This window comes from Choristoneura fumiferana, chromosome 2, assembly GCF_025370935.1.
Source record: "Choristoneura fumiferana chromosome 2, NRCan_CFum_1, whole genome shotgun sequence".
Classification (NCBI taxonomy): Eukaryota; Metazoa; Arthropoda; class Insecta; order Lepidoptera; family Tortricidae; genus Choristoneura; species Choristoneura fumiferana.
Window position 1 is genome coordinate 42,651 of NC_133473.1, and position 19,912 is coordinate 62,562.

General features: G+C 55.5%; 1 protein-coding gene across 1 annotated transcript in view; it reads right to left on the bottom strand.

Annotated features, from left to right (window-relative positions):
* The window catches only part of kug (FAT atypical cadherin kugelei), a 32,149-nt gene that overhangs the window by 8,391 nt on the left and 3,846 nt on the right, over nt 1-19,912 (bottom strand). The window contains 30 exon segments of the mRNA XM_074111234.1: nt 58-507; nt 599-1,055; nt 1,490-2,079; nt 2,152-2,388; nt 5,044-5,067; nt 5,493-5,868; nt 5,939-6,238; nt 6,325-6,849; nt 8,425-8,616; nt 8,619-8,744; nt 9,073-9,204; nt 9,206-9,292; nt 9,383-9,826; nt 9,959-10,240; nt 11,125-11,264; nt 11,344-11,376; nt 11,379-11,428; nt 11,479-11,555; nt 12,432-12,587; nt 15,988-16,322; nt 16,423-16,633; nt 16,716-16,822; nt 16,909-17,185; nt 17,264-17,581; nt 17,584-18,368; nt 18,371-18,541; nt 18,544-18,855; nt 18,858-19,370; nt 19,373-19,672; nt 19,675-19,910. Coding sequence (XP_073967335.1) covers nt 58-507; nt 599-1,055; nt 1,490-2,079; nt 2,152-2,388; nt 5,044-5,067; nt 5,493-5,868; nt 5,939-6,238; nt 6,325-6,849; nt 8,425-8,616; nt 8,619-8,744; nt 9,073-9,204; nt 9,206-9,292; nt 9,383-9,826; nt 9,959-10,240; nt 11,125-11,264; nt 11,344-11,376; nt 11,379-11,428; nt 11,479-11,555; nt 12,432-12,587; nt 15,988-16,322; nt 16,423-16,633; nt 16,716-16,822; nt 16,909-17,185; nt 17,264-17,581; nt 17,584-18,368; nt 18,371-18,541; nt 18,544-18,855; nt 18,858-19,370; nt 19,373-19,672; nt 19,675-19,910 — 8,243 coding nt within the window.

Genomic DNA, 19,912 nt, shown 5'->3' on the forward strand with positions numbered 1-19,912 from the left:
ACAATTTTTACAATAACAACACTGATGAAACCTTTAATGAAAGGAAGAGAGACTCACGCTGGACGACGCTGGAGTGCGGCGGCGTGTTCTCGGCCAGGTGCACGACGTAGGGCTGCGAGTGGAAGACGGGCGCGTGCTCGTTGACGTCGAGCACGTGCAGCGTGGTCTGCAGCAGCAGCGGCGCGCCGTCCGCCTCGCACAGCGCGGCCAGCGCCAGCGTCGGCGTCGCCTCGCGGTCCAGCGGGCCGGCCAGCACCAGCCGCATGCCCTCCAGCGCGACCTGCGGCGCGCGCGACGCCAGCCGGCACGCCAGCGGCCCGCCCGCCGGCCGCAGCTCGGCCAGCAGCGTGCCGGGCGCCGCGTCCTCGCGCAGGAACAGCGCCGGCGGCAGCGGCGCCAGGCGCGGCGCGCGCTCCCCCGGCCCCAACACGCGCACGGCCACGCCCGCCTCGCCCGCGCGGCCGCCGCCGTCGCGCGCGCGCACCCACACCTGCACCGTCTGGGAGGCTGCGGACAGAGCGCGGTGTCGTCAGTCGTCACCTCATCCCTGAGCGTCGTTCGTCGCTCGTTCGACGCCGGCGCCCTCTTCGACTCTTACCGAACTCGGAGGCGTTCCTCGCGAAGGAGAGCGCGCCGCTGGCGGCGTCGACGCGGAAGGGGCCGGCGCTGGCGGCGCGCGGCGCGGGCTCGTACAGCTCGTAGCGCAGCGCGGCGTGGTCGGCTGCGTCGCGGTCGGCGGCGGCCAGCGCGAGGAAGGGCGCGCCGGGCGGCAGGTCGTGGCGCGCGCTGGCGCGGTACTCGCGCAGCGGGAACGAGGGCGCGTGGTCGTTGGCGTCCAGCACGCGCACGCGCACGGTGGTGTGACCGGCGCGGCCGCCGCCGTCGCGCGCCGCCACCGGCAGCGCCCAGTCGGCGCGCGCCTCGCGGTCCAGCGCCACGCGCGTGCTCAGCGCGCCCGTGGCCGCGTCGATGGCGAACGTCTCGCGCAGCAGCGCCGACTCGATCGAATAAGATATCGTGCCATACTCGCCGCCGTCGTCATCGTAAGCTTTTACCTGCGCACCGATGTTGAAGATAATAAAAAATCGTATCTCCAAAACCGTGACTATTAGGACCCAATGTCGAAGGATGAACAGATAGCAAATAACCCCAACAATATCCAAAAAAAAATTTGATGGTCCATGCGCCGAACACCCTGTAAGTATATTATATTGTAATCTCTATACGGCGAGGCGGCGATTGGCGGACAGGTGGTTTGATGCGTCAAAAATAAATAAATAAAATTACGCCATAAACTAAGTCGTGAGTGCAACACGGTAGTATTTAACTGAACGATAGAACATAAATTGTAAAAAAAGTCGAGGACGGTAGCCGACCTATTGTAGCAAACGTGAGAAATATACGATTAATTGCTGTGGGTGGATAGAAGCTTTCTAAAAGGGAAAGAAAGTTTAATACGAGTACGGAGAAAAAACAAAACAGGACGTACCGTGGTGAGCAGCGCGGGCGGCGGCAGGTTCTCCATGACGCGCGCCTCGTAGACGAGGTGCGGGAAGCGCGGCGCGTGGCGGTTGGCGGGCGCCACCGTCAGCTTGACGCGCGCGAAGGCGGCGTGCGCGCCGTCCGACACCGACACGTTCAGCGCGCGCGGCGCCGAGCCCGGCCAGCCGCGCGCCGCCAGCGTCACCAGCCCCGAGCGCGCGTCCACGGCCAGCGCGCCGCCGCCGTCCACGGCCTCGTACCGCAGCCGCGCCGCGTCCGCCGCGTCGGGGTCCCAGGCGGCCACGCGCGCCAGCACCGTGCCGCGCGCCGCCTCCTCGCTGACGCGCGCGCCCAGCACGGCGCGCTCCACGCGCGGCGGCGAGTCGTTCACGTCGCGCACGCGCAGCACCACGTGCGCGGTGGAGCGCAGCGCCGGCCGCCCGCCGTCCGCCGCCGCCGCCAGCAGCCGGTGCGCCGAGCGCGTCTCCGCGTCCAGCGGCGCCGCCAGCCGCAGCGAGCCGGTCGTCGCGTCCAGCGAGAACAGCGCCAGCGATTCGTTGTCGCCCGACAGCGAGTACGTTATCTCGCCGTTGACACCTGCCGGAGAGCACGGGGTTGAGCGAGCGTGTCGTGGCGAGTGGGGAGCGGAGCGCGGCGTGCGAGACTCACCGGTGTCGTTGTCGGTGGCGCGCAGCGTCAGCAGCAGGTCGCCGGGCGCGGCCGCCTCGCTGACGTCGGCCTCGTACAGATCCCTTGTGAACTCGGGCGCGCAGTCGTTGACGTCGGTGACGCCGAGCGTGACGAGCGCGTCGGCGGCGGCGCCGGTCACGCCGTCCACGGCGCGCACCACCAGCGAGTACGAGCGCACGCTCTCGTAGTCCAGCGGCAGCGCCGGCACCAGCGCGCCTGCGACACGCGACCTCGTCAGAACACTCAGAACTGAACGTCTCGTCACGTACAACAACATAAAGTGGTAAAAAAAAACCCTGAATTTTATGATTGTACATATACCTATTACAAAAAGCATTCCGTACTTTAAGCATGATCAGCAAGATGGAAACCGTCACAAGTTATTGAGGCCGTTCTCAATTTACTCTACAATTTATTCTACATGGCGGCCGATCGTAAAATCCGCCAGATCACGAAATTTCTAGGCATATCGTGAAATGGCGCCATTTCATGATTTGGCCAGTTTAGGCAGATCATGAAATTCTTAGGCATATCATGAAACGCCGCCATATCGGATTTTGGACTAAGAAAATTTCAAGCAAAATTAGTATAGAGCCAGCAGGACTTATCAAACAATAGCTAACGATGTGCCCGGTAGGTATAGAATAGCGCTAGGAATATCGACGAATGCGTTATTCTATTCGATCTGCCGTACCTATTGTTTCTCAGGCACAAGTTTTAGGCATAATATCATGAAATGGCGCCATTGGAATAGGAACTTCGCCTAGGGATTTCGTGATCTGGCGGATTTTAAGATCGGCCGACATAATAATATGTACGATGGCCAGCAAAAGTCGATGGACAATTCCAAAACATAATCGTCTGACGTGAGAAACGGCGCCATCTATGTGTTTGAAGTGTATTAGCGGTATTTACTTATTTACTAACTTAGTTAGTTTACTAAGATCTCAATAGATGGCTGCCGTAGTAACTAAATTATGTCCCTGCCTGGGTGGGACACCGTGGGATGATACCGCAAAGCGCGTAACGACATTTTCGGTCTCTTTCGTACTTGTGTGAAAGAGAAGGAGAATATTCGCATTACTATCGTTTTTTGTCCTTCAAATATTTCAACGATAAATTCTTTGGTGTGTGTGAAGTTCCCAATCCGCACTGGGCCCGCGTGGGAACTAGGGCCCAAGCCCTCTCATTCTGAGAGGAGGCCTGTGACCAGCAGTGGGACGTGTAACTATAGGCTGGGATGCTGATGATAATGAAATTCTTTATTTACGGAGACCCATGTTGCGAATTAGTGTCAATTTTAGTAATCTCCAAATCTAGCAGTAAATTTACAAAAACACAAACTCAATATAATCGCCTGGTGGGATTTGAACTCGTGACATACGAATCTGTCAGTGCATTCACTGACCACTTGACCATCTTACTGTTATCTCAAGCGATGAAAATCGGATCTATATCGGGTCGTCTTAAAATTAATCGGTAAGTCATGCATGTTTAACGAAACTTAAAGAGGGTAGACAGAAGATCTTCAAACTACCAGGCTGTTTTTATTACAAAGATTTTGCTTGCTTGCAACATCGTTTGTTCGCCTCTTTCAAGTTGAATATCTGCTTATTCAATTATTCCTTAAAATTAGTTCTCATCCCAATATTGAAATGGTTCAAAGGTGTAAAACTATTAATTATATATGAAGAAGGAAAAAAAATGGCGGAATTTTCTAGAGAAACTGGAGTTAATGTGAGATTTTTATTGTTTACGTTCATCCTACCAACTTTTTCATTAAAATTATATCTACGTTATATTATTTTATGTTTATTTATATTGTTACAGATAAAAACAGTTATATTATGGGTACGACGATATCAAGACGAAGGATCTTTGCTGCATCGTCAAAGATCGGGCAGACCACTACTCATAGATACGCCGCAGCGCCAAGCTATGGTCAGGGAATACTGAATGTGTGCTGATGAGCCTTGTCAGAATACCCAGTCGAGCGAACGGTGTTAATTATGCCAGTTTGCTACAGGAGACCATGTTGCCCACTGTTAGAATTGTCTATCCAGAAGAACAAGTGCCATGCATAACGTTCGTGCAAGATAACTGCCCAATACACCGGTCGCGTATTGTGCAAGACTGGTTTGATCAACACAAAAATAATATTAAAGTCGTTCCTTGGCCTGCCAGATCACCGGATTTAAATCCCATTGAAAACTTATGGGGTGTTATAACCATGTCCAACGTTGGGATAACCAAAATGAGCGAACTCCTGAAACGTTAGGAGCCCACTGTGTAAAAATATGGGACAGTATTCGCGGCTCTAATATGTGTGAAAATCTAGTTGGATCGATGCGATTCTTTTTGCAAGCAGTTATCGACAATCATGGTGGTTATACCAGTTATTAAAATAAAATGTATAGTTACAACTAACAAAATCGCCACCTCTCGTGTTCAAACGATTTTAGAACGTATGGTGTCCATCCACTTATGCAGGCCATTGTACCTATGTATAGCTAAATGATTACGATGGTACAAGTCGCGTCGCGCCGCCGTGCCCGCGGCCAGGGGGTTGACAGACACAACGGAGGTTGATTGCTGGTATGCGGTATTTATTTCCGTGGCAAGAGTAAAGAGTCTAAAGTTAACACAAAACTGAAGATAGTAGGTACGAATAATAAAATAGATAATATTTTGGCATGAAGACACTATCTATGAAACATTAAACAAACACCGTGACAAGACATAAGCATGCTGAAGCGGTCTGCTAGTGTTAGACGGGTGAGAAGCAGAGCGGGGGGCCACGGGGTCACGGGCCGAGGGTGAGGGGAGGGGAGGGGAGGGGAGGGGAGGGGCGGGCTCGGGCGCGGTACTCACATGGGTTATTGCCGCTGCCGGGCGCTGCGGGACAAAACCAACGGTTAGTGCCACTCACTGCTGCGGCGCACAGCCGCCGAACTGACGCACGCTGCTCTATCACTTTTATGCTCTTAAGATTTTTTTAGCTCGCTGAGACTTCATATGAAAGTTTAAAACTATTTTTAGGAATGGTTCCGGAAAAAAATTGTAATAAATCGTGATGATCTTTTAAATTTTGAACAGCTGTGAGTCGCGGCATCGTCACTCATATTCACATCCTTTACCTAATCAATCAGTAATCACCTTCGCCTCTAACAACATGTGACATGCGATTTTTATTAAACCATTTCTATTCACCCGGTGTTACGAGGTTAAGTTCTAATTTTATAAAAGAGATCGCCATCAAAACCATTGCCATTATAAAGTCATGCATCTCCATCGGGTTCGTCGGGCTCTCGCGCACTCACCGGTGTCGAAGTGTATCTCGAAGAGCGGCGCGCCCGAGGCGGGGTCGCGCGGGGGATCCACCAGCTCGTACATGAGCGGGCGCTGCAGCGGCGAGCGCGCGGCCAGCGGCCCGGCCAGCGGCGCGCCGGGCGGGGCGTCCTCCCGCGCGGTGCGCGCGAAGTGCGCGGCCGGCCAGCGCGGCGCCGCGCCGCCCGCCCACACGCGTACGCTGACGGCCGCCTCCGCGCCGCACGCGGGCGCGCCGCCGTCGAACGCCGCGATCACCAGCGAGTGCAGCTGCGCGTGCGCGTCCAGCGTCTGCTTCAGCGACACCTGCCCGCTGCGCCGGTCCACGCGGAACAGCTCGCCGTGCCCGCGCTTCATCTCGTACCGCACCTGGGGAGACGGCCGGGCGTCACTCGTCGGACACGACAAGGGAGGAGGGGCTCTCGGGCTCGGCGCTCACCTCGCCGTTGTCGTTGGCGTCGGCGTCGTCGGCGCGCACGGTGATGACGGCCGTGCCGGGCTCCGCGCCGGCGGGCAGCGCGGCCACGTACGGCTGCCCCACGAAGATGGGACAGTTGTCGTTGACGTCGGTGACGCTGATGGTGAGCCGCGCGTGGGCCACGCGGGGCGCGTCCCCCGCGGCGCCCCCCGCGCCCCCCGCGCCCCCGCTGCGCGCCTCCAGCAGCAGCGTGTACGAGTCGCGCTGCTCGCGGTCCAGCGCCAGCCCCGTGCTGCGGACCGCCCCCGACGTGAGGCCCACCTGCGGGCAGTAACATGGCCAATCGTCGATCATAAATAGAGGAAGGCCGACCGAGTCGAGCGGGGAGAGAGAGAGGGAGGACTCACCTCGAATCCTTCGACGGGGTTGAGTATGGAGAAGGTGACGTGTTCGTTGAGCGCGGCGCCGAGCACGGCGAGCACGGCGAGCGTGGCGGGGCGCGTGGAGTTCTCGGGCACGGCGCCGAAGTACTCGGGCTGCGCGAAGGCCAGCCCCGCCGGGTCGGGCGCGCGCGCGCTCACCGCCAGCCGCGCCGTGCCCGCCCAGCGGCCGTCCGACGCGCGCACGCGCAGCGCGTGCTGGGCCCGCAGCAGCTCCGGCCGCGCGACCGTGACGGCGCCGGCGCCCGACACGGCGAACGCGCCGCCCGCGTCTCCCTCGATGATGTCGTACTTGAGGGCGGCGCCGGCCGGCAGGTCGCGGTCGGTCGCGTTCAGCTTGGCCACGAGCACGCCGGCCGCCGTCGGCAGCAGCACGGTGGCCTCGTAACTCGCTTGAGAGAACACCGGCGCGCAGTCGTTCACGTCCTCCACTTCCACTATCACGGTGGCCGTGCTCTCCGAGGCAAGTCGCGGCGTGCCCATGTCGACCACCTGAAATGGATTTTTAACATCGAGTCAAGTTTTCCCATACAACCATTTTCGGTCGCAAAATTTTCAAAAAGTCGCAGATTTGTATCAGTGTCGAGTCGAAACTTTTGCTAAACTTAATAAAACTGTGTGAATTTTGGTTGCAGCATGTAGTAACGGTGTCAAAACTTTGTAAGTACTAAAAGTTTAACACACGTGTGTTGTTACGTTTCGATAAGTTTCGACATACAGGTTTCTTAATTAATTCTCGACACATTGTTTTTACTTTGAATTTATGTATAGATATTTAAATTAAATTGAACACATTGTCGAAACTAAGTTGCTATAAATTTTGCAGTAACATAAGTGTAATAACGGTAACGACAATAATGTGTTGAATTTGACCAAACGTAAAATGAGAATGGTTCTCAATATGTGCTGCTGTTTAAGGAAATTATTGTTTTTTCATAAAAATGAGCTAAAAGCAAGCGAAACGTCTTCGTCTATCGTCGAGCTTTTACAGAAAAGTGTACATAAGATCAAGTTCAGAAAATAGGCAGAAAAGTACGTATTTTTCATTGATAAATAGGTAGATGCAATTCATCGTAAAACATGACAGTCATTTTTTAAATTCTTATAAAAAATGTGCTTATACTGCCGTTCACCTCGAGTGATGAGTCAAGAACCTACATCAGAAAATATGAAACCTTCTACTTCACGTCAAGGCACTGTAAATTATGTTTTTAATTCACTCCAAAATCAATCTGAACAGCATGTGTTTATGTATAATATCAACTGATATAACGATCAAAGCATAAAATGTTCATAACAACTAAGATTTAAAAATTATGATTCATTAAAAATTTTGATGTAAGCAAACAATCAAGCAAGCCATTAATTTTTTCCCCTCTGCTAAAAAATTCATGCTCGCTCGCTTCGCTCGCTCGCCGCCACATAATTTAACATTTATATGTATTATTATATTTCATGAGTGATATACCTAATGTGTGTTATGTTAAAAGAAATTAATCTATATAAATCTTATAGAAATTGAAGTTATAAAATTAACGTTATATAATTTAAGCGTTATACGTTAAAAAAATATGCTTTTTGCTGTTATAGCTAACGTTCATTATATCTTGTGAACGTTATAAATATTAAATTAGATATTCTGTAGTTATATCTCGTGGGACGCACCCCAACCAAACAATAATAAAAAATGACAATTACAATGAGCGGAACCAATAGAACGACGAATGAATGAATGAATGAATACGCGTTAGAAATGAGCACAAATAATTTAATTTGATTTTTTATTTTATTTATTCAGAAATAAGTCGCGATTTGTCGACATTGCGACAGCAGAGTGTGACTGAAATTTGTGACGATTATTCCCCTCTTTTCGAAACGGCGTAGTAAAATGGGTTTACACGACAACGTTACGTTACGGAACAATGCTACAAAAATCTGTCCGTTACGACACAATACGAGTGTCAATAAGACAATAAGTGGACACAAATAAGAAGACACAATAAGTGGTGGTCTGACAAACACAATGAACTCCAGCTATAGTAGTAGTAGTAGTATAGCCAGCGGTACCTTGACGGTGAACTCGTGCTTGGCGGCGGCCTCGTAGTCGAGCGGCGCGGCCAGCAGCAGCGCGCCGGTGGTCGCGTGCACGGCGAACAGCCGCGCGGCCGACGGCGGCAGCTCGAAGGCGCGCGCGCGGTTGGCGGGGAGTCCCCGTCGGCCGTGGCCAGCACCAGCGGCGCGCCGCGCTCGTCGGCCCGCTGCACCAGCGCGCCCGCCGGCGCCGCCTCCGACACGCGCCCCCGGTACAGCCGCTGCGTCAGCACCGGCGGGAACTCGTTGCGGTCCAGCACGACCACCGTCACCTGCGCGACAGCAGACCCGCCGCCCTGCGACACATCAGAGGACACATCAGAGGACACATCAGAGGACACATCAGAGGACACATCGGAGACACATCAGAGGACAGTAGCATTAGCACCAGCGGCAGTGCGCGTTATTACTTTCTTCTCCGTCTCATAATAAAGAAGAGAAGATAACACGCCACTCTGAGGAACACCAGCAGTAAGGTCATGCCATTCTGAGGAGTGATCATCGATCCTAAATTACTAGTGTTTTCCAAAAGGATCCATCAACTTTAACGACGGACAATTTAGTAGATAACAAATATAATCGCAAGCCGCAAGCCGCAAGCCGCGAGCTCAAACGGTCGCTCACCATGGCCAGCACGGTGACGGTGAGGTTGTACTGGCTGGTCCGCTCGTAGTCGAGCGGCGCCGCGAGCGCCAGCAGCCCGGCGGCCGGGTTCAGGCTGAAGCAGCCCGCGCCGCCCGCCAGCGTCCAGCGCAGCGCCGCGCCGCGCGCCTCCACCGCGCCCACCGTGGCGCCCACCATAGCGTCCTCCGCCACTTCGAACACCAGCGAATCCGACAACAACCTGCACGATACGTAAGTAAATCAAACCTCAAATATGAACAGAATAATATAATAATTAAAAAAAATAGCGAAGGCGATCGTCGCTACTGACGTGGGCGGCGCGTCGTCGGGCTCGACGATGGTGACGTGCAGCGGCAGCGTGGCGTGGCGCGCGTGCGGCGGCGGGTTGGCGGCGCGCACGGACAGCGCGTACTCGCGCGGCGCGTGCGGGCCCGCGGGCAGCGGCGCCGCCAGCAGCACGTCGCCCAGCAGCGCGTCCACCGCGAACAGCCCGCCCGCCCGCGCCCGCGTCGCCCGCCAGCGAGTACTGCAGGCGGGCCGCGTCCCCGGCGTCGCGGTCGACGGCGCGCAGCGCGCACACGAGCGCGCCGGCGCGGCGCCGCGCGGCAGACGCGCCTCGGCCAGGCGGCGCCGCCACTCGGGCGCGTGCTCGTCGGCGTCGTGCACGCGCACCGCCACGCGCGCGAAGGCCCGCGACGCGCGCGGCGCCTGGTCGCGCGCCCACACCGTCAGCTCGTGCACGCGAGCGCTCTCCCTGCGAGGTGCGAGGTGGTCACTCAACGTTTGTCACACAGATAGGTAGGTATGCTAGTTTTAATAAAGATAATTTAATTTCAACTATGATAATAAAATCAATCAATCGTATAAATGAGTCCCGTAATCCAACCTGTCGAGCGGCTGCGCGAGCTCGAGCACGCCGGTCAGCTCGTGCAGCCGGAACAGCGGCAGCGAGGCCGGCGCGCGCGCCGCGTGCAGCCCGTACAGCAGCCGCTCGCCGCCCGCGCCCTCTCCCGCGTCCCGCTCCCGCTCCCGCCCCCGCTCCCACGCCCGCGCGCAGCACGGCCAGCGCCTCGCCGACGCGCGCCTCCTCCGACACGTCGACGACGTACTCGGAGCGCGAGAAGGACACGCCTTCCTCGTTCATGTCGTTGATCACCGTTATGTTAACCTGGAAAATAGAAAAATCAAAATTATTACATAATCGTCGGGGATACTGGCAATCCGCGTAACTTTTTGCGCATCGCTACACTCTTAACAATTGGTCGTAGTTGTCTCGGTCGGGAATTAGTTGTGAACCTCCATTACCTGCAACGCATCTTGGGAAAATTTATTGTATAGTGGTGTTCCCTCTCTTTCCATACCGTGGTGTCGGAGGCGGAGTTCGTAGTTAGAAATAAAGAGTGCTGCTGCCCACTCTCACGTTCGCGTCTTTCGACGCCTTTTATTACTACAACCACCGGAAGCGATGGGTCCGTTCTATTCTAAAACTTGGCACAACACGAACTCACACATAGCTAGCATAAGTCCACGTGCCTGACAAATTAAGCTAATTTCAAATTCACTATCCCCAGTGATACGACACCATAATAAGCATACTATACAGATGAGCCGGTATTCCGCTTTATAGCCCTCTAGGTTGCTGATACATCTGAAGTCTTTTGGATTACTTTGGCGCATGTACTAAAATGGTGGTACTATACCACCAGTTGATGCTCGTTTGCCAACTTACATATTTCAAAAAATATTTTTTCTCAGAATTAAGGAAGATTTAGTATAACTTTAAAGACGGAAACGGTGCGACCAGGGATGGGTTTCACCCACAGTTCACAGACCAACCGGTTCGAAAAAAGAATTGAATTCGTCATAATATATCTATAATCTCATGTCGGCAGGTAATGCCCGATTCGCAAGCAATCTACATCATTGTCGATCAGAACGTTCTTGCCAGCCCACGTCAGCACGACACGTTCTTGTAGGTCTGCGGGCGGGCTGCGCGGCGGGCTGCGGGCGGGCTGCGGCGGGCTGCGGGCGGGCTGCCAGCCGCGCACTCACCACGGCGGTGGCGGCGTTGGTCCCGTCGCTGGCGGACACGGTGAGCGCGTAGCGCGCGCGTCGCTCGTACAGCAGCCGCCGCGCCAGCACCAGCGACCCGTCCGAGCGGCCGATGCTGAACTCGCCGAACTCGTCGCCGTCTGCAAAGGATACCGCTTTAGCTTTAGCGCCGTGTCGACTCATCGGACGCGCGCGCGGCGCGAACCCGCGGGGACTGACCGATGATGTCGTAGTAGACGGGGTCGCCGTCGGGTCGTCGGCCTGCAGCACGGCCAGCAGGAAGCCGGCGCGTCCAGCTCGCCACCTGCAGCGGCGCGGGCGCGGTCAGCAGCGGCGCCCCCGCGCCCGCCCCGCCCCGCCCCGCGCCGCCCGCGCACGCTCACCCGCGCCACGCCGCAACGCGCCGGCGCGCCGCCGTCGCACGCGCGCACCTGCCGACACAGAGCCACGGTATCAACGACGGTACCCGAGACACTCTTATACTTAAATTGAAAATACAAACTGAAATATAGAGATGCACAGAAAAACCTGAAAAATAAGACCATCACTGGGAATCGAACCCAGGTCCTCGTAATCCGTACCACGTGCTATACCGCTACACCACTGATGATCCGCTTCCCAGTAATGGTCTTATTTTTCTGGTTTTCTGTGCATCTATATTTCAGTTTGTATTTTCAATTTAGGTTTTACGGATGACCGTAAAAGTAAAAAATTGGAATGGGAAATAAAACATACAAAAGATTAGAAAAAACCAATCTTAATTGATTGCTTAGTAACGATATCTCTTGTCCGGGTGAGCGGTTAGTTCCAATGGAGTGCCGAAAAAGTTTCTCGATGAGAGGGCTACGGCATAGATGTCGTTAGCGTCACTGCTTAAATGGCTAAATAAGAAAACAAAACAAGCTGAGATATGAGGTGCATAGGGGAAATTCGTGTCGGTACCGTTGACCATCAGTGGTGTAGCGGTATAGCCGCGTACGGATTACCGAGGACCTGGGTTCGATTCCCAGTGATGGTCTTATTTTTCTGGTTTTCTGTGCATCTATATTTCAGTTTGTATTTTCAATTTAGGTTTTACGGGATGACCGTAAAAGTAAAAATTTGGAATTGAAATAAAAAATACAAAAAGATTACAAAAAACCAATCTTACTCTTATACTTTCCTGAAACGGACGATTACGCAGCATTGTTCGTGTATGATGTAAATTCACAAATAAATACAAAATATGCCCCGCCACAGGAACACAATTAAATCGTAATCGTACTCATCAAACTGAACGCCATTATTGTTGTGGGCGGCGCGCTCACCGTAATGTCGAAGGTGTCCCTTGAGCGCAGCGCGCGCGCGGCGTAGAGGCGCGCGCTGGCGGCGTGCAGACGCAGCACGGGCCGCGCCGGGCCCCGCGCGCGCCAGCTGTAGCGCAGCGAGCCGTTGGCGCCCAGGTCGTCGTCCAGCGCCACCAACTGAGGGAACACGACTTGACTCGGTCTAATTATTCCGCTACGTTTGCTTTTTAGATACGTCTACTTGCCACAACTGTCGCATACGTACTGGGGCCTACCATGATCTTTTCATAAACGATCCAAACGCAGAGCAGTTCCATTTATGCACCTAAACTGAATCGTTGAAATTGGTACCACGACGTTTATTTCTCAGAGCTGAGCACTGAGCTGAGTCTATGGTTTACAAGTGAATGAAAGACTGATATTGTCTCTGGTCTGAAACTGAAACGCTAAGTCGCGAAAGGAATGCCGCTATATGCAAACCAAATATTGTATACTAAACCTCTTATTTTGGAAAACCATAACTCTATGTCATTCCGTGTTCTTAGCAACCGTTGTGTTGATAAGAATAAAATGTTTACGCTGTCACTAATCCACGAGTCCCTTTTCTCACTGAAAAATTAGTTTTATCAATGAGGAGTTAAGAAGCACAATGTCTTGCTCGTACCTATGAAAAGTTATAAAACTTTAATAAAAGTTTAAAATTTCTTGAAATTTAAAATTTTTCCAAATAAAACACTAAAATTCCAAAAGAATGACAGAATGAGTATGTGCAAGTATTTTGGATGTGGCGAACAATTTTTTGATTTGCATCCTCTTTGCTATCGGTGGCTGATTGCACAAGTCCTTTGCCGCGCGCCTTCGATCGTAAAAAAGGCGGCAGTCAGCCAGACTTCAAAAAAACTCTCGGCGGATATATATTATTTGCGGTTGTGCTCGGTTTTGTAAGATAAATATTAATTGTGATTGTAGACATTGTAAATAGTTTTGTGTGTAAATAATAACAAACTTTATGCGCCTAAAAATTAGCTAGTGAAGTGGCGGTGTGGACTATTGCGGCTTTACGGACTTTAGCGAGCGTCATACATCGAAGTCGGTTTCATTGAGGTATGTTTTTCATGAATTTTCTCTAGACATAATGCTGCACAGAAGAGCAAATAAGCCACGGCCTTGGTAGCAGTCACTATTCGAAGGTTTATTAAACAGAGTAACTTATACTGAATCGCTAAATTTGACACTGAAGCGATTCAATTCCCACTCAAGTTAAGCGTCAGGGTACGAAAACCGCTTGAAGTGAGTGAATGAAAATGTCTGTATCGCTGTCGCTGAATCGTGCTTGAACTGAATCGCAAAAGTAACGTCTTGGTACGAAATAGCGATGCAGTTCAGTTTAGAGCCTAAACTGAATCGTATTAAGAGCGCGTGGTATGCCCCCTGGACGCAATATAGGTATCCCTCGACAAGCATGCGAATAATGCGCGAGCGGCAAAACGCGAATATGCGTTAAAATAGGTACCATCAGCCAAATAAGTGTTCTATCAATTTTTAAACAAGTTCCTATCAAATGAATATGTCGCTAAAGTCGAACTTTCAAGTTGACAGACACGTCTATTGGCATTATTTTTTTATGACATGCAAACGATTATCAAGTTTAGGGTGGTAGACCACATATTTGGCTGATGGTACATAAGCCTCTAGTATCTAATTGCACTATCGCGCGATTCGAAACGCGTATTTAAGTGAAGGTACTAGCGCGTAAATAGCGCTTATAGGCTGAAGTTCACATGACATCTAAGAGTTGCGAAGGTTCCTGAACATATAAATTAATTTGCGGACTCGTTTAGCTGTAGCCGTAGCTGCTGTTTATAGACTTTCATCAAAACTACTCCTAGACACCAGATCGATGAAGTCCTGCAGATATGTACAACAGGAACAAGAATGTGTTTAGACAACAGGGTATGTACCGTATTATCAAAGAAGGTGGATAACGCCGGAGTTTTAGTTTTATGAGAACACATGAAGTACGTTTTCAAGAGATTAAATGTTAATGGAGCCAAAGCTGCTATGGTCCTCATTTCCTGCTCCACAATGCCAACCACCTGAACCCAGGAATTTCTATAAAAATATATAGTCGTGACGTCTGCGTAGCAAATCGCCTCGGCGTTTCCCAGGTCAGTGCATTTAATTATAGAGGATAAATAGCGTAGGGCCCTGTATACTGCCCTGCGGAACTCCGAAGTCTATATGCCTCGGATTACTTTTGCACCCGTCAATTTTAATGCACTGTGAACGGTCCGTCAAGTAAATCTGAAACCATTGCAAAGCGTTGCCTCTGATACCAATAAGGTCCAATTTTCTTAAGCAAGATGGGGTTAGAGACTGTGTCAAAAGCCTTCGCTAGATCTAAGAAATCGAGTTCAATAACACGCGATCGCCTCGCCTGCGTCTAAAGACTATACTTGTTTTCTAAATGTTACAAATGCCTGGTGTCTCACGTTAATGCGCACTCATGTGATCCACGTTTTGTAAATGTAAGCTTGTGTAGACCACTTATCCGCACTGCATTGATATATAAGAAAGAAAGAAAATAATTTATTTATAACAGCAATGACACATTAAGGTTAGGAAAAATAACAATAAGAAGTGTTGCCGCTATAAAAAGGTCCCGGCTCAGCATATCGCTGGTTGAAAACCAGCACTGGTCTTCCGCCGGGCCACAGAAGAGTGAAATTACGGAAAGTCACACAAAACAAATCAAATACAAAAATAGCTACGAGACTAAAATATAAGTTGGCTGTATAGCCCACATTATCATGGCAACAGTACATGTAATGAAAAAGATAAGAATAATTGACATTGACATATGACAATTACAATTATGACATCAGCAGACAACACGCGAAATAAAACCAAAACAATGTTGATAGAAATTTGAGTTAAAACGATACGAATAAGAGCTACGAACAGGCTTAAAGAATAAGAAAACTCAATTTGTGAATTAAAACTAACAGAGTAATACAGGCCACAAAAATATTACATTTACTCCAAAAATAGCAAAACAAACCGAGGGATGGGACACTCCAATACTGTAAGTGTTTAAATTATAATTAAATACAACTTGTATCATGCCTCAAAGTTTCCTGGTCTTTCTGGTGCTCATAAAGAAACTTCTATATGACACATGTACCTATACAACTCGCTTGCACTTTGCGTATTTATAAAGGAACGTAGCGTCCTTGGCGCCGCAGCTTATCGCTATCTAGCTCATGTAGTGTGTAGTGTATGATGGGTTTAATAAATGTGTTTTGGCGAATAACGTTCGGCAAATTGTTTCATTTCGCAACTTTTCATTTCACAACAGTTTAATATTTCTAAAACTGTAAATATTTCAGGATTTAAAAAAAAAAAACTAACTTAACCTAACCTAAAGGGTTCTACACGATGGCCCTGAAATATGTACAGTTTTAGAGTTTGCGAAATGAAAGGTTGCGAAATTAAACAGTTTGCCTGACGTTAGTTGCGAAATGAACGGATATTGAATGATGTGCGGTGTTCGTGGCGACTGGCGAGCGGGCCTTACCGTAGCAATGTAGATGCCGGCGGGCTCGTCACCGGCCCACTCGTCCCAGGCGGGGCGCGCGCCGGACCCGTCGTCCTCGTCGTCACTGTCCCACTCGGCGCTGTCGGGCTGGTCGGCCTGCAGCGACGCGGGCGGCGCGGGCGCGGGCGCGGGCGCGGCCGGCACGTTCAGCTCGTAGAAGCGCTGCGGGAAGGCGGGCGCGTGGTCGTTGATGTCCAGCAGCTGGACCAGCACGCGAGCCGTGCTGGACAGCTCGCCGTCCGAACACGACACCTCCAGCGCGTGCCGCGGCGTCGCCTCGCGGTCCAACGTGCGACCCGTCGTCACTATTTCGCCTGCAAACACAAAAAATGTACCATCGACAATATTTAAACTGACCCCCGACCGGGGCACACCGGGAAAACTTAACGCTGACAATATGAATCTAGCTGTTACCGGTATGCTCATCGATGGAGAACAATCCATCGGGATTGCCGGCCACGATCGAGTATGTGATGTTGGAGGGCGTGGGAGAGGCGTCGGCGTCCTCGGCCCTCACGACGGCCACGCGCGTGCCGCCCGCGCAGTGTTCCAGCACGGCGGCCGCGTACGCCGCGCGCTCCGGCCACGGCGCCATGTCGTTCACGTCCTCCACCTCGATGTACACCTGCACACAACGCGCACGCCTGTAACAGCCGGCCACTCCACGTGACCCCCGTCCCCCCCCCTCCTCTAACCCCGCTCCTTACCTCGACGCACGTGTGTCGCGGCACGAGGCCGTGGTCCTGCGCGCACACCGTCAGCCAGTAGTGTGGCGTGGTCTCGCGGTCCAGCGGAGAGAGCGTCCGGATCACCCCTGAGGGTACAGACAAGACACATCGTTACATAATATTAGAGGGTTGAGACGGATTGCGTCATCACACTCGCGCGAGGAGCGCATACCCGTGTCGTCTATGGAGAAGTGCGCCATGCCGGAGCCCCCGACGATGTAGTAGGCGAGGCGGGAGTCGCGGCCGGGCGGGTCGGCGTCCTCGGCGGCGGCGGCCAGCACCTGCGCGCCGGGCGCCGCGTCCTCGCGCACGCCGGCCGCCAGCACGCGCTCCGCGAAGGCCGGAGCGTGCTGGTTCTCGTCCACGTCCAGCACTTCCACGATGAGCGTGGCCTCCGCCCACAGCGCCGGCTGCCCGCCGTCCGTCGCGCGCACCGTCACGCCGTACACCTGCGAGGGGACAAAAACGCTCACGGTCAGACCGCTGTCGATCACGAACGGCACGAGGACGCGACGGTCGACGCCTACCTGTCTCTCCTCGAAGTCGAGTCGCTTGGCGGTGCGCAGGACCCCGGACAGCTCGTCGACGGTGAAGACCACGTCGTCGGGCGCCTGGTCCGGCAGCGAGTAGGTGACGCGGCCGCCCGCGTCCAGGTCGGGGTCGAAGGCATCCACGACGGCCACGAGCGTGCCGCGCGGCACGTCCTCGGGCACGCGTGCGCTGTAGGCGGCCAGCGGGAAGCGCGGCGCGCAGTCGTTGACGTCGTCCACGGCCACGCGCACGAGCGCGTCCGCCGTCAGTCCTCCGCCGTCCGTCGCGCGCAGCGTCAGTTCGTAAAGAGCGCGCGACGCTCGCGGTCCAGCGGCGCGCAGACCAGCAGGACGCCCGTGTCGCGCTCGACGCAGAACTCGCCGTCGGCGCCGCCCGCCAGGCCGTACGTGACGCGCGCGAACTCGCCGGCGTCGCGATCGGTCGCGTTGGCGCGGAAGATGGCGGTCCCGTTGAGCGCGTTCTCGGTGACGCGGAAGGAGGCGAGCGCCTTTTGGAAGCGCGGCGCGTTGTCGTTGACGTCGAGCACGGTGACGGGCAGCAGGCGCGCGGCGGCGCGGCGCGGGCGGCCGCCGTCCCACACGGTCACGTTCAGGAAGTACTCGGCCTCGCGCTCGCGGTCCAGGTAGCCGATCACCTGCAGCTCGCCCGTGTCGGGGTCGACGCGGAAGGCGGAGTCGGGGTCGCCGCCCGAGATGGCGAACGAGAGCAGCCCGTTGTAGCCGAGGTCGCGGTCCCGCGCCGCCAGTCGCACCAGCGTCGTGCCCAGCGCGACGGACTCGTTCACCTTCACCTCGACCGGGAAGTCGACGAATTCGGGCGCGTGCAGGTTCTCGCCGTAGCGCGACGGCGCCGACGGGAACTCGTCAGCGTCCAGCGGCGCGTTGCTGCGCTCGGCGGCCGCCAGCAGCTCGGCCAGGCGCCGCGCCGCGCCCGTGTCGCGGCACTCCAGCGCGGCCGCCGGGCCCGCGCCGGTCAGGTGCAGCACGAGCGACGTCGGGTCCGCAAAGTGCGTGCCGTCCGTCGCCGTCACGTTGAGCACGCGGCTGTCGGCGCGCACCGCCGCGAGGTCGCAGGCGAGCCGAGCACGCCGGTGCTGGCGTCGAGCGCGAAGCAGTTGTCGTCGTTGCCGCCGACGATCCGGTACGAGACGACGTCGCCGGCGTCGAAGTCGATCGCGGAGAGCGTGACGATCTCGGCGCCGGCGGGCAGGCGGCGCGGCAGGTAGCCGACGCAGTCGACGCGCTCGAACTGCGCCGGTTGTCGTTGACGTCCAGCAGGCGCACGCGCAGACGCAGCTCGGCCTGGCGGCGGTAGGGCAGCCCCCAGTCGCTGGCGCGCACGCGCAGCACGTGCTCGCGCCGCATACTCTCGTAGTCCAGCACGCGCGCGGCGCGCACGGCGCCCGAGAAGTGGTCCACGTCGAAGGGCACCGGCCGCAGGTTCGCCAGGCTGTACGAGATGTACGCGTTCTCGCCGGAGTCGGCGTCGCGCGCCGCCACGCGCGCCAGCACGGCGCCCGCCGGCCCGTTCTCGGGCACGGCCACGTCCAGCTCGCTCTGCTCGAACACGGGTCGTTGTCGTTGGCGTCGAGCACGGCCACCTGCACCTTGGCGGAGGACTGGTGTCGCGCGCCCGCCCCGCCCGGCCCCACGCACGCCACGGTCAGCGCGTGCAGCGCGCGCTGCTCCGCGTCCAGCTCGCGCGCCGTGTACAGCACGCCGGTGTCAGGGTTGACGCGGAACTCGCCGCCCTCGTTGCCGCCGACGATCTCGAAGTAGACGCGCGCGTCGCGGGGCTCGTCGCGCGCGGCCACCTTGAGGCGGATGACGGGCGTGTCGGGCGGCGCGCTCTCGCTGACGGCGGCCTCGTACAGCTCGCGGCTGAACACGGGTGCGGCGCGCGGGGCGGCGGGCGGCGCCACGGGCAGCGCCAGGTACGCGGCGCGCGGCGGCCGGCCCGCATCGCGCGCGCGCAGCGTCAGGTTGTAGCCGCGCGGCGCGCCCGCCTCGCGCAAAGGGTGCGCCAGCACGTCCCACTCGCCGGGCACGCCGGCGGCGGACGGCCGCACGCGGAAGTGCCCGTCGGGTCGCCGCCCACGATCTCGACGGAGGCGATGCGGCCGTGCTCGCCCTGGTCGCGGTCGGTCGCGGCCACGATGGCGTAGAGCTCGGGGCCGGCGGGGTCGCCGCGCTCGGGCAGGCGCCGCGCGCGCATGTCGGGCGCGTGCAGGTTGGCGGGCGCCACGCGCACCACGAGGCGCGCGCGCGCGGCCGGCGCGTCCTCGCCGCGCGCCAGCAGCGACTGCCGGTCGCGCGCCAGCACGGTCAGCTCGTGGCGCGGCTCGGCGGCGCTGAGCGGCCGCGTGGTGCTGACGACGCCGCTGGTGGGTGCACGGCGAAGCGGTCGGTGGGCTCCTCGAGGCTGTAGTAGATCTCTCCGTTGAGGCCGAGGTCGGCGTCCTCGGCGGCGACGCGCGCCACGCTGCCGTGCGGCGCGTCCTCGGCCACGAGCACGTCGTACTCCGTGGGGTAGAACAGCGGGCTGAGGTCGTTCACGTCGGTGATGGTGACCGCCACCACCGTGTCCGCTTCCAGCTGCTCGCCCGAAGGCAGCTGAGCGGTCGC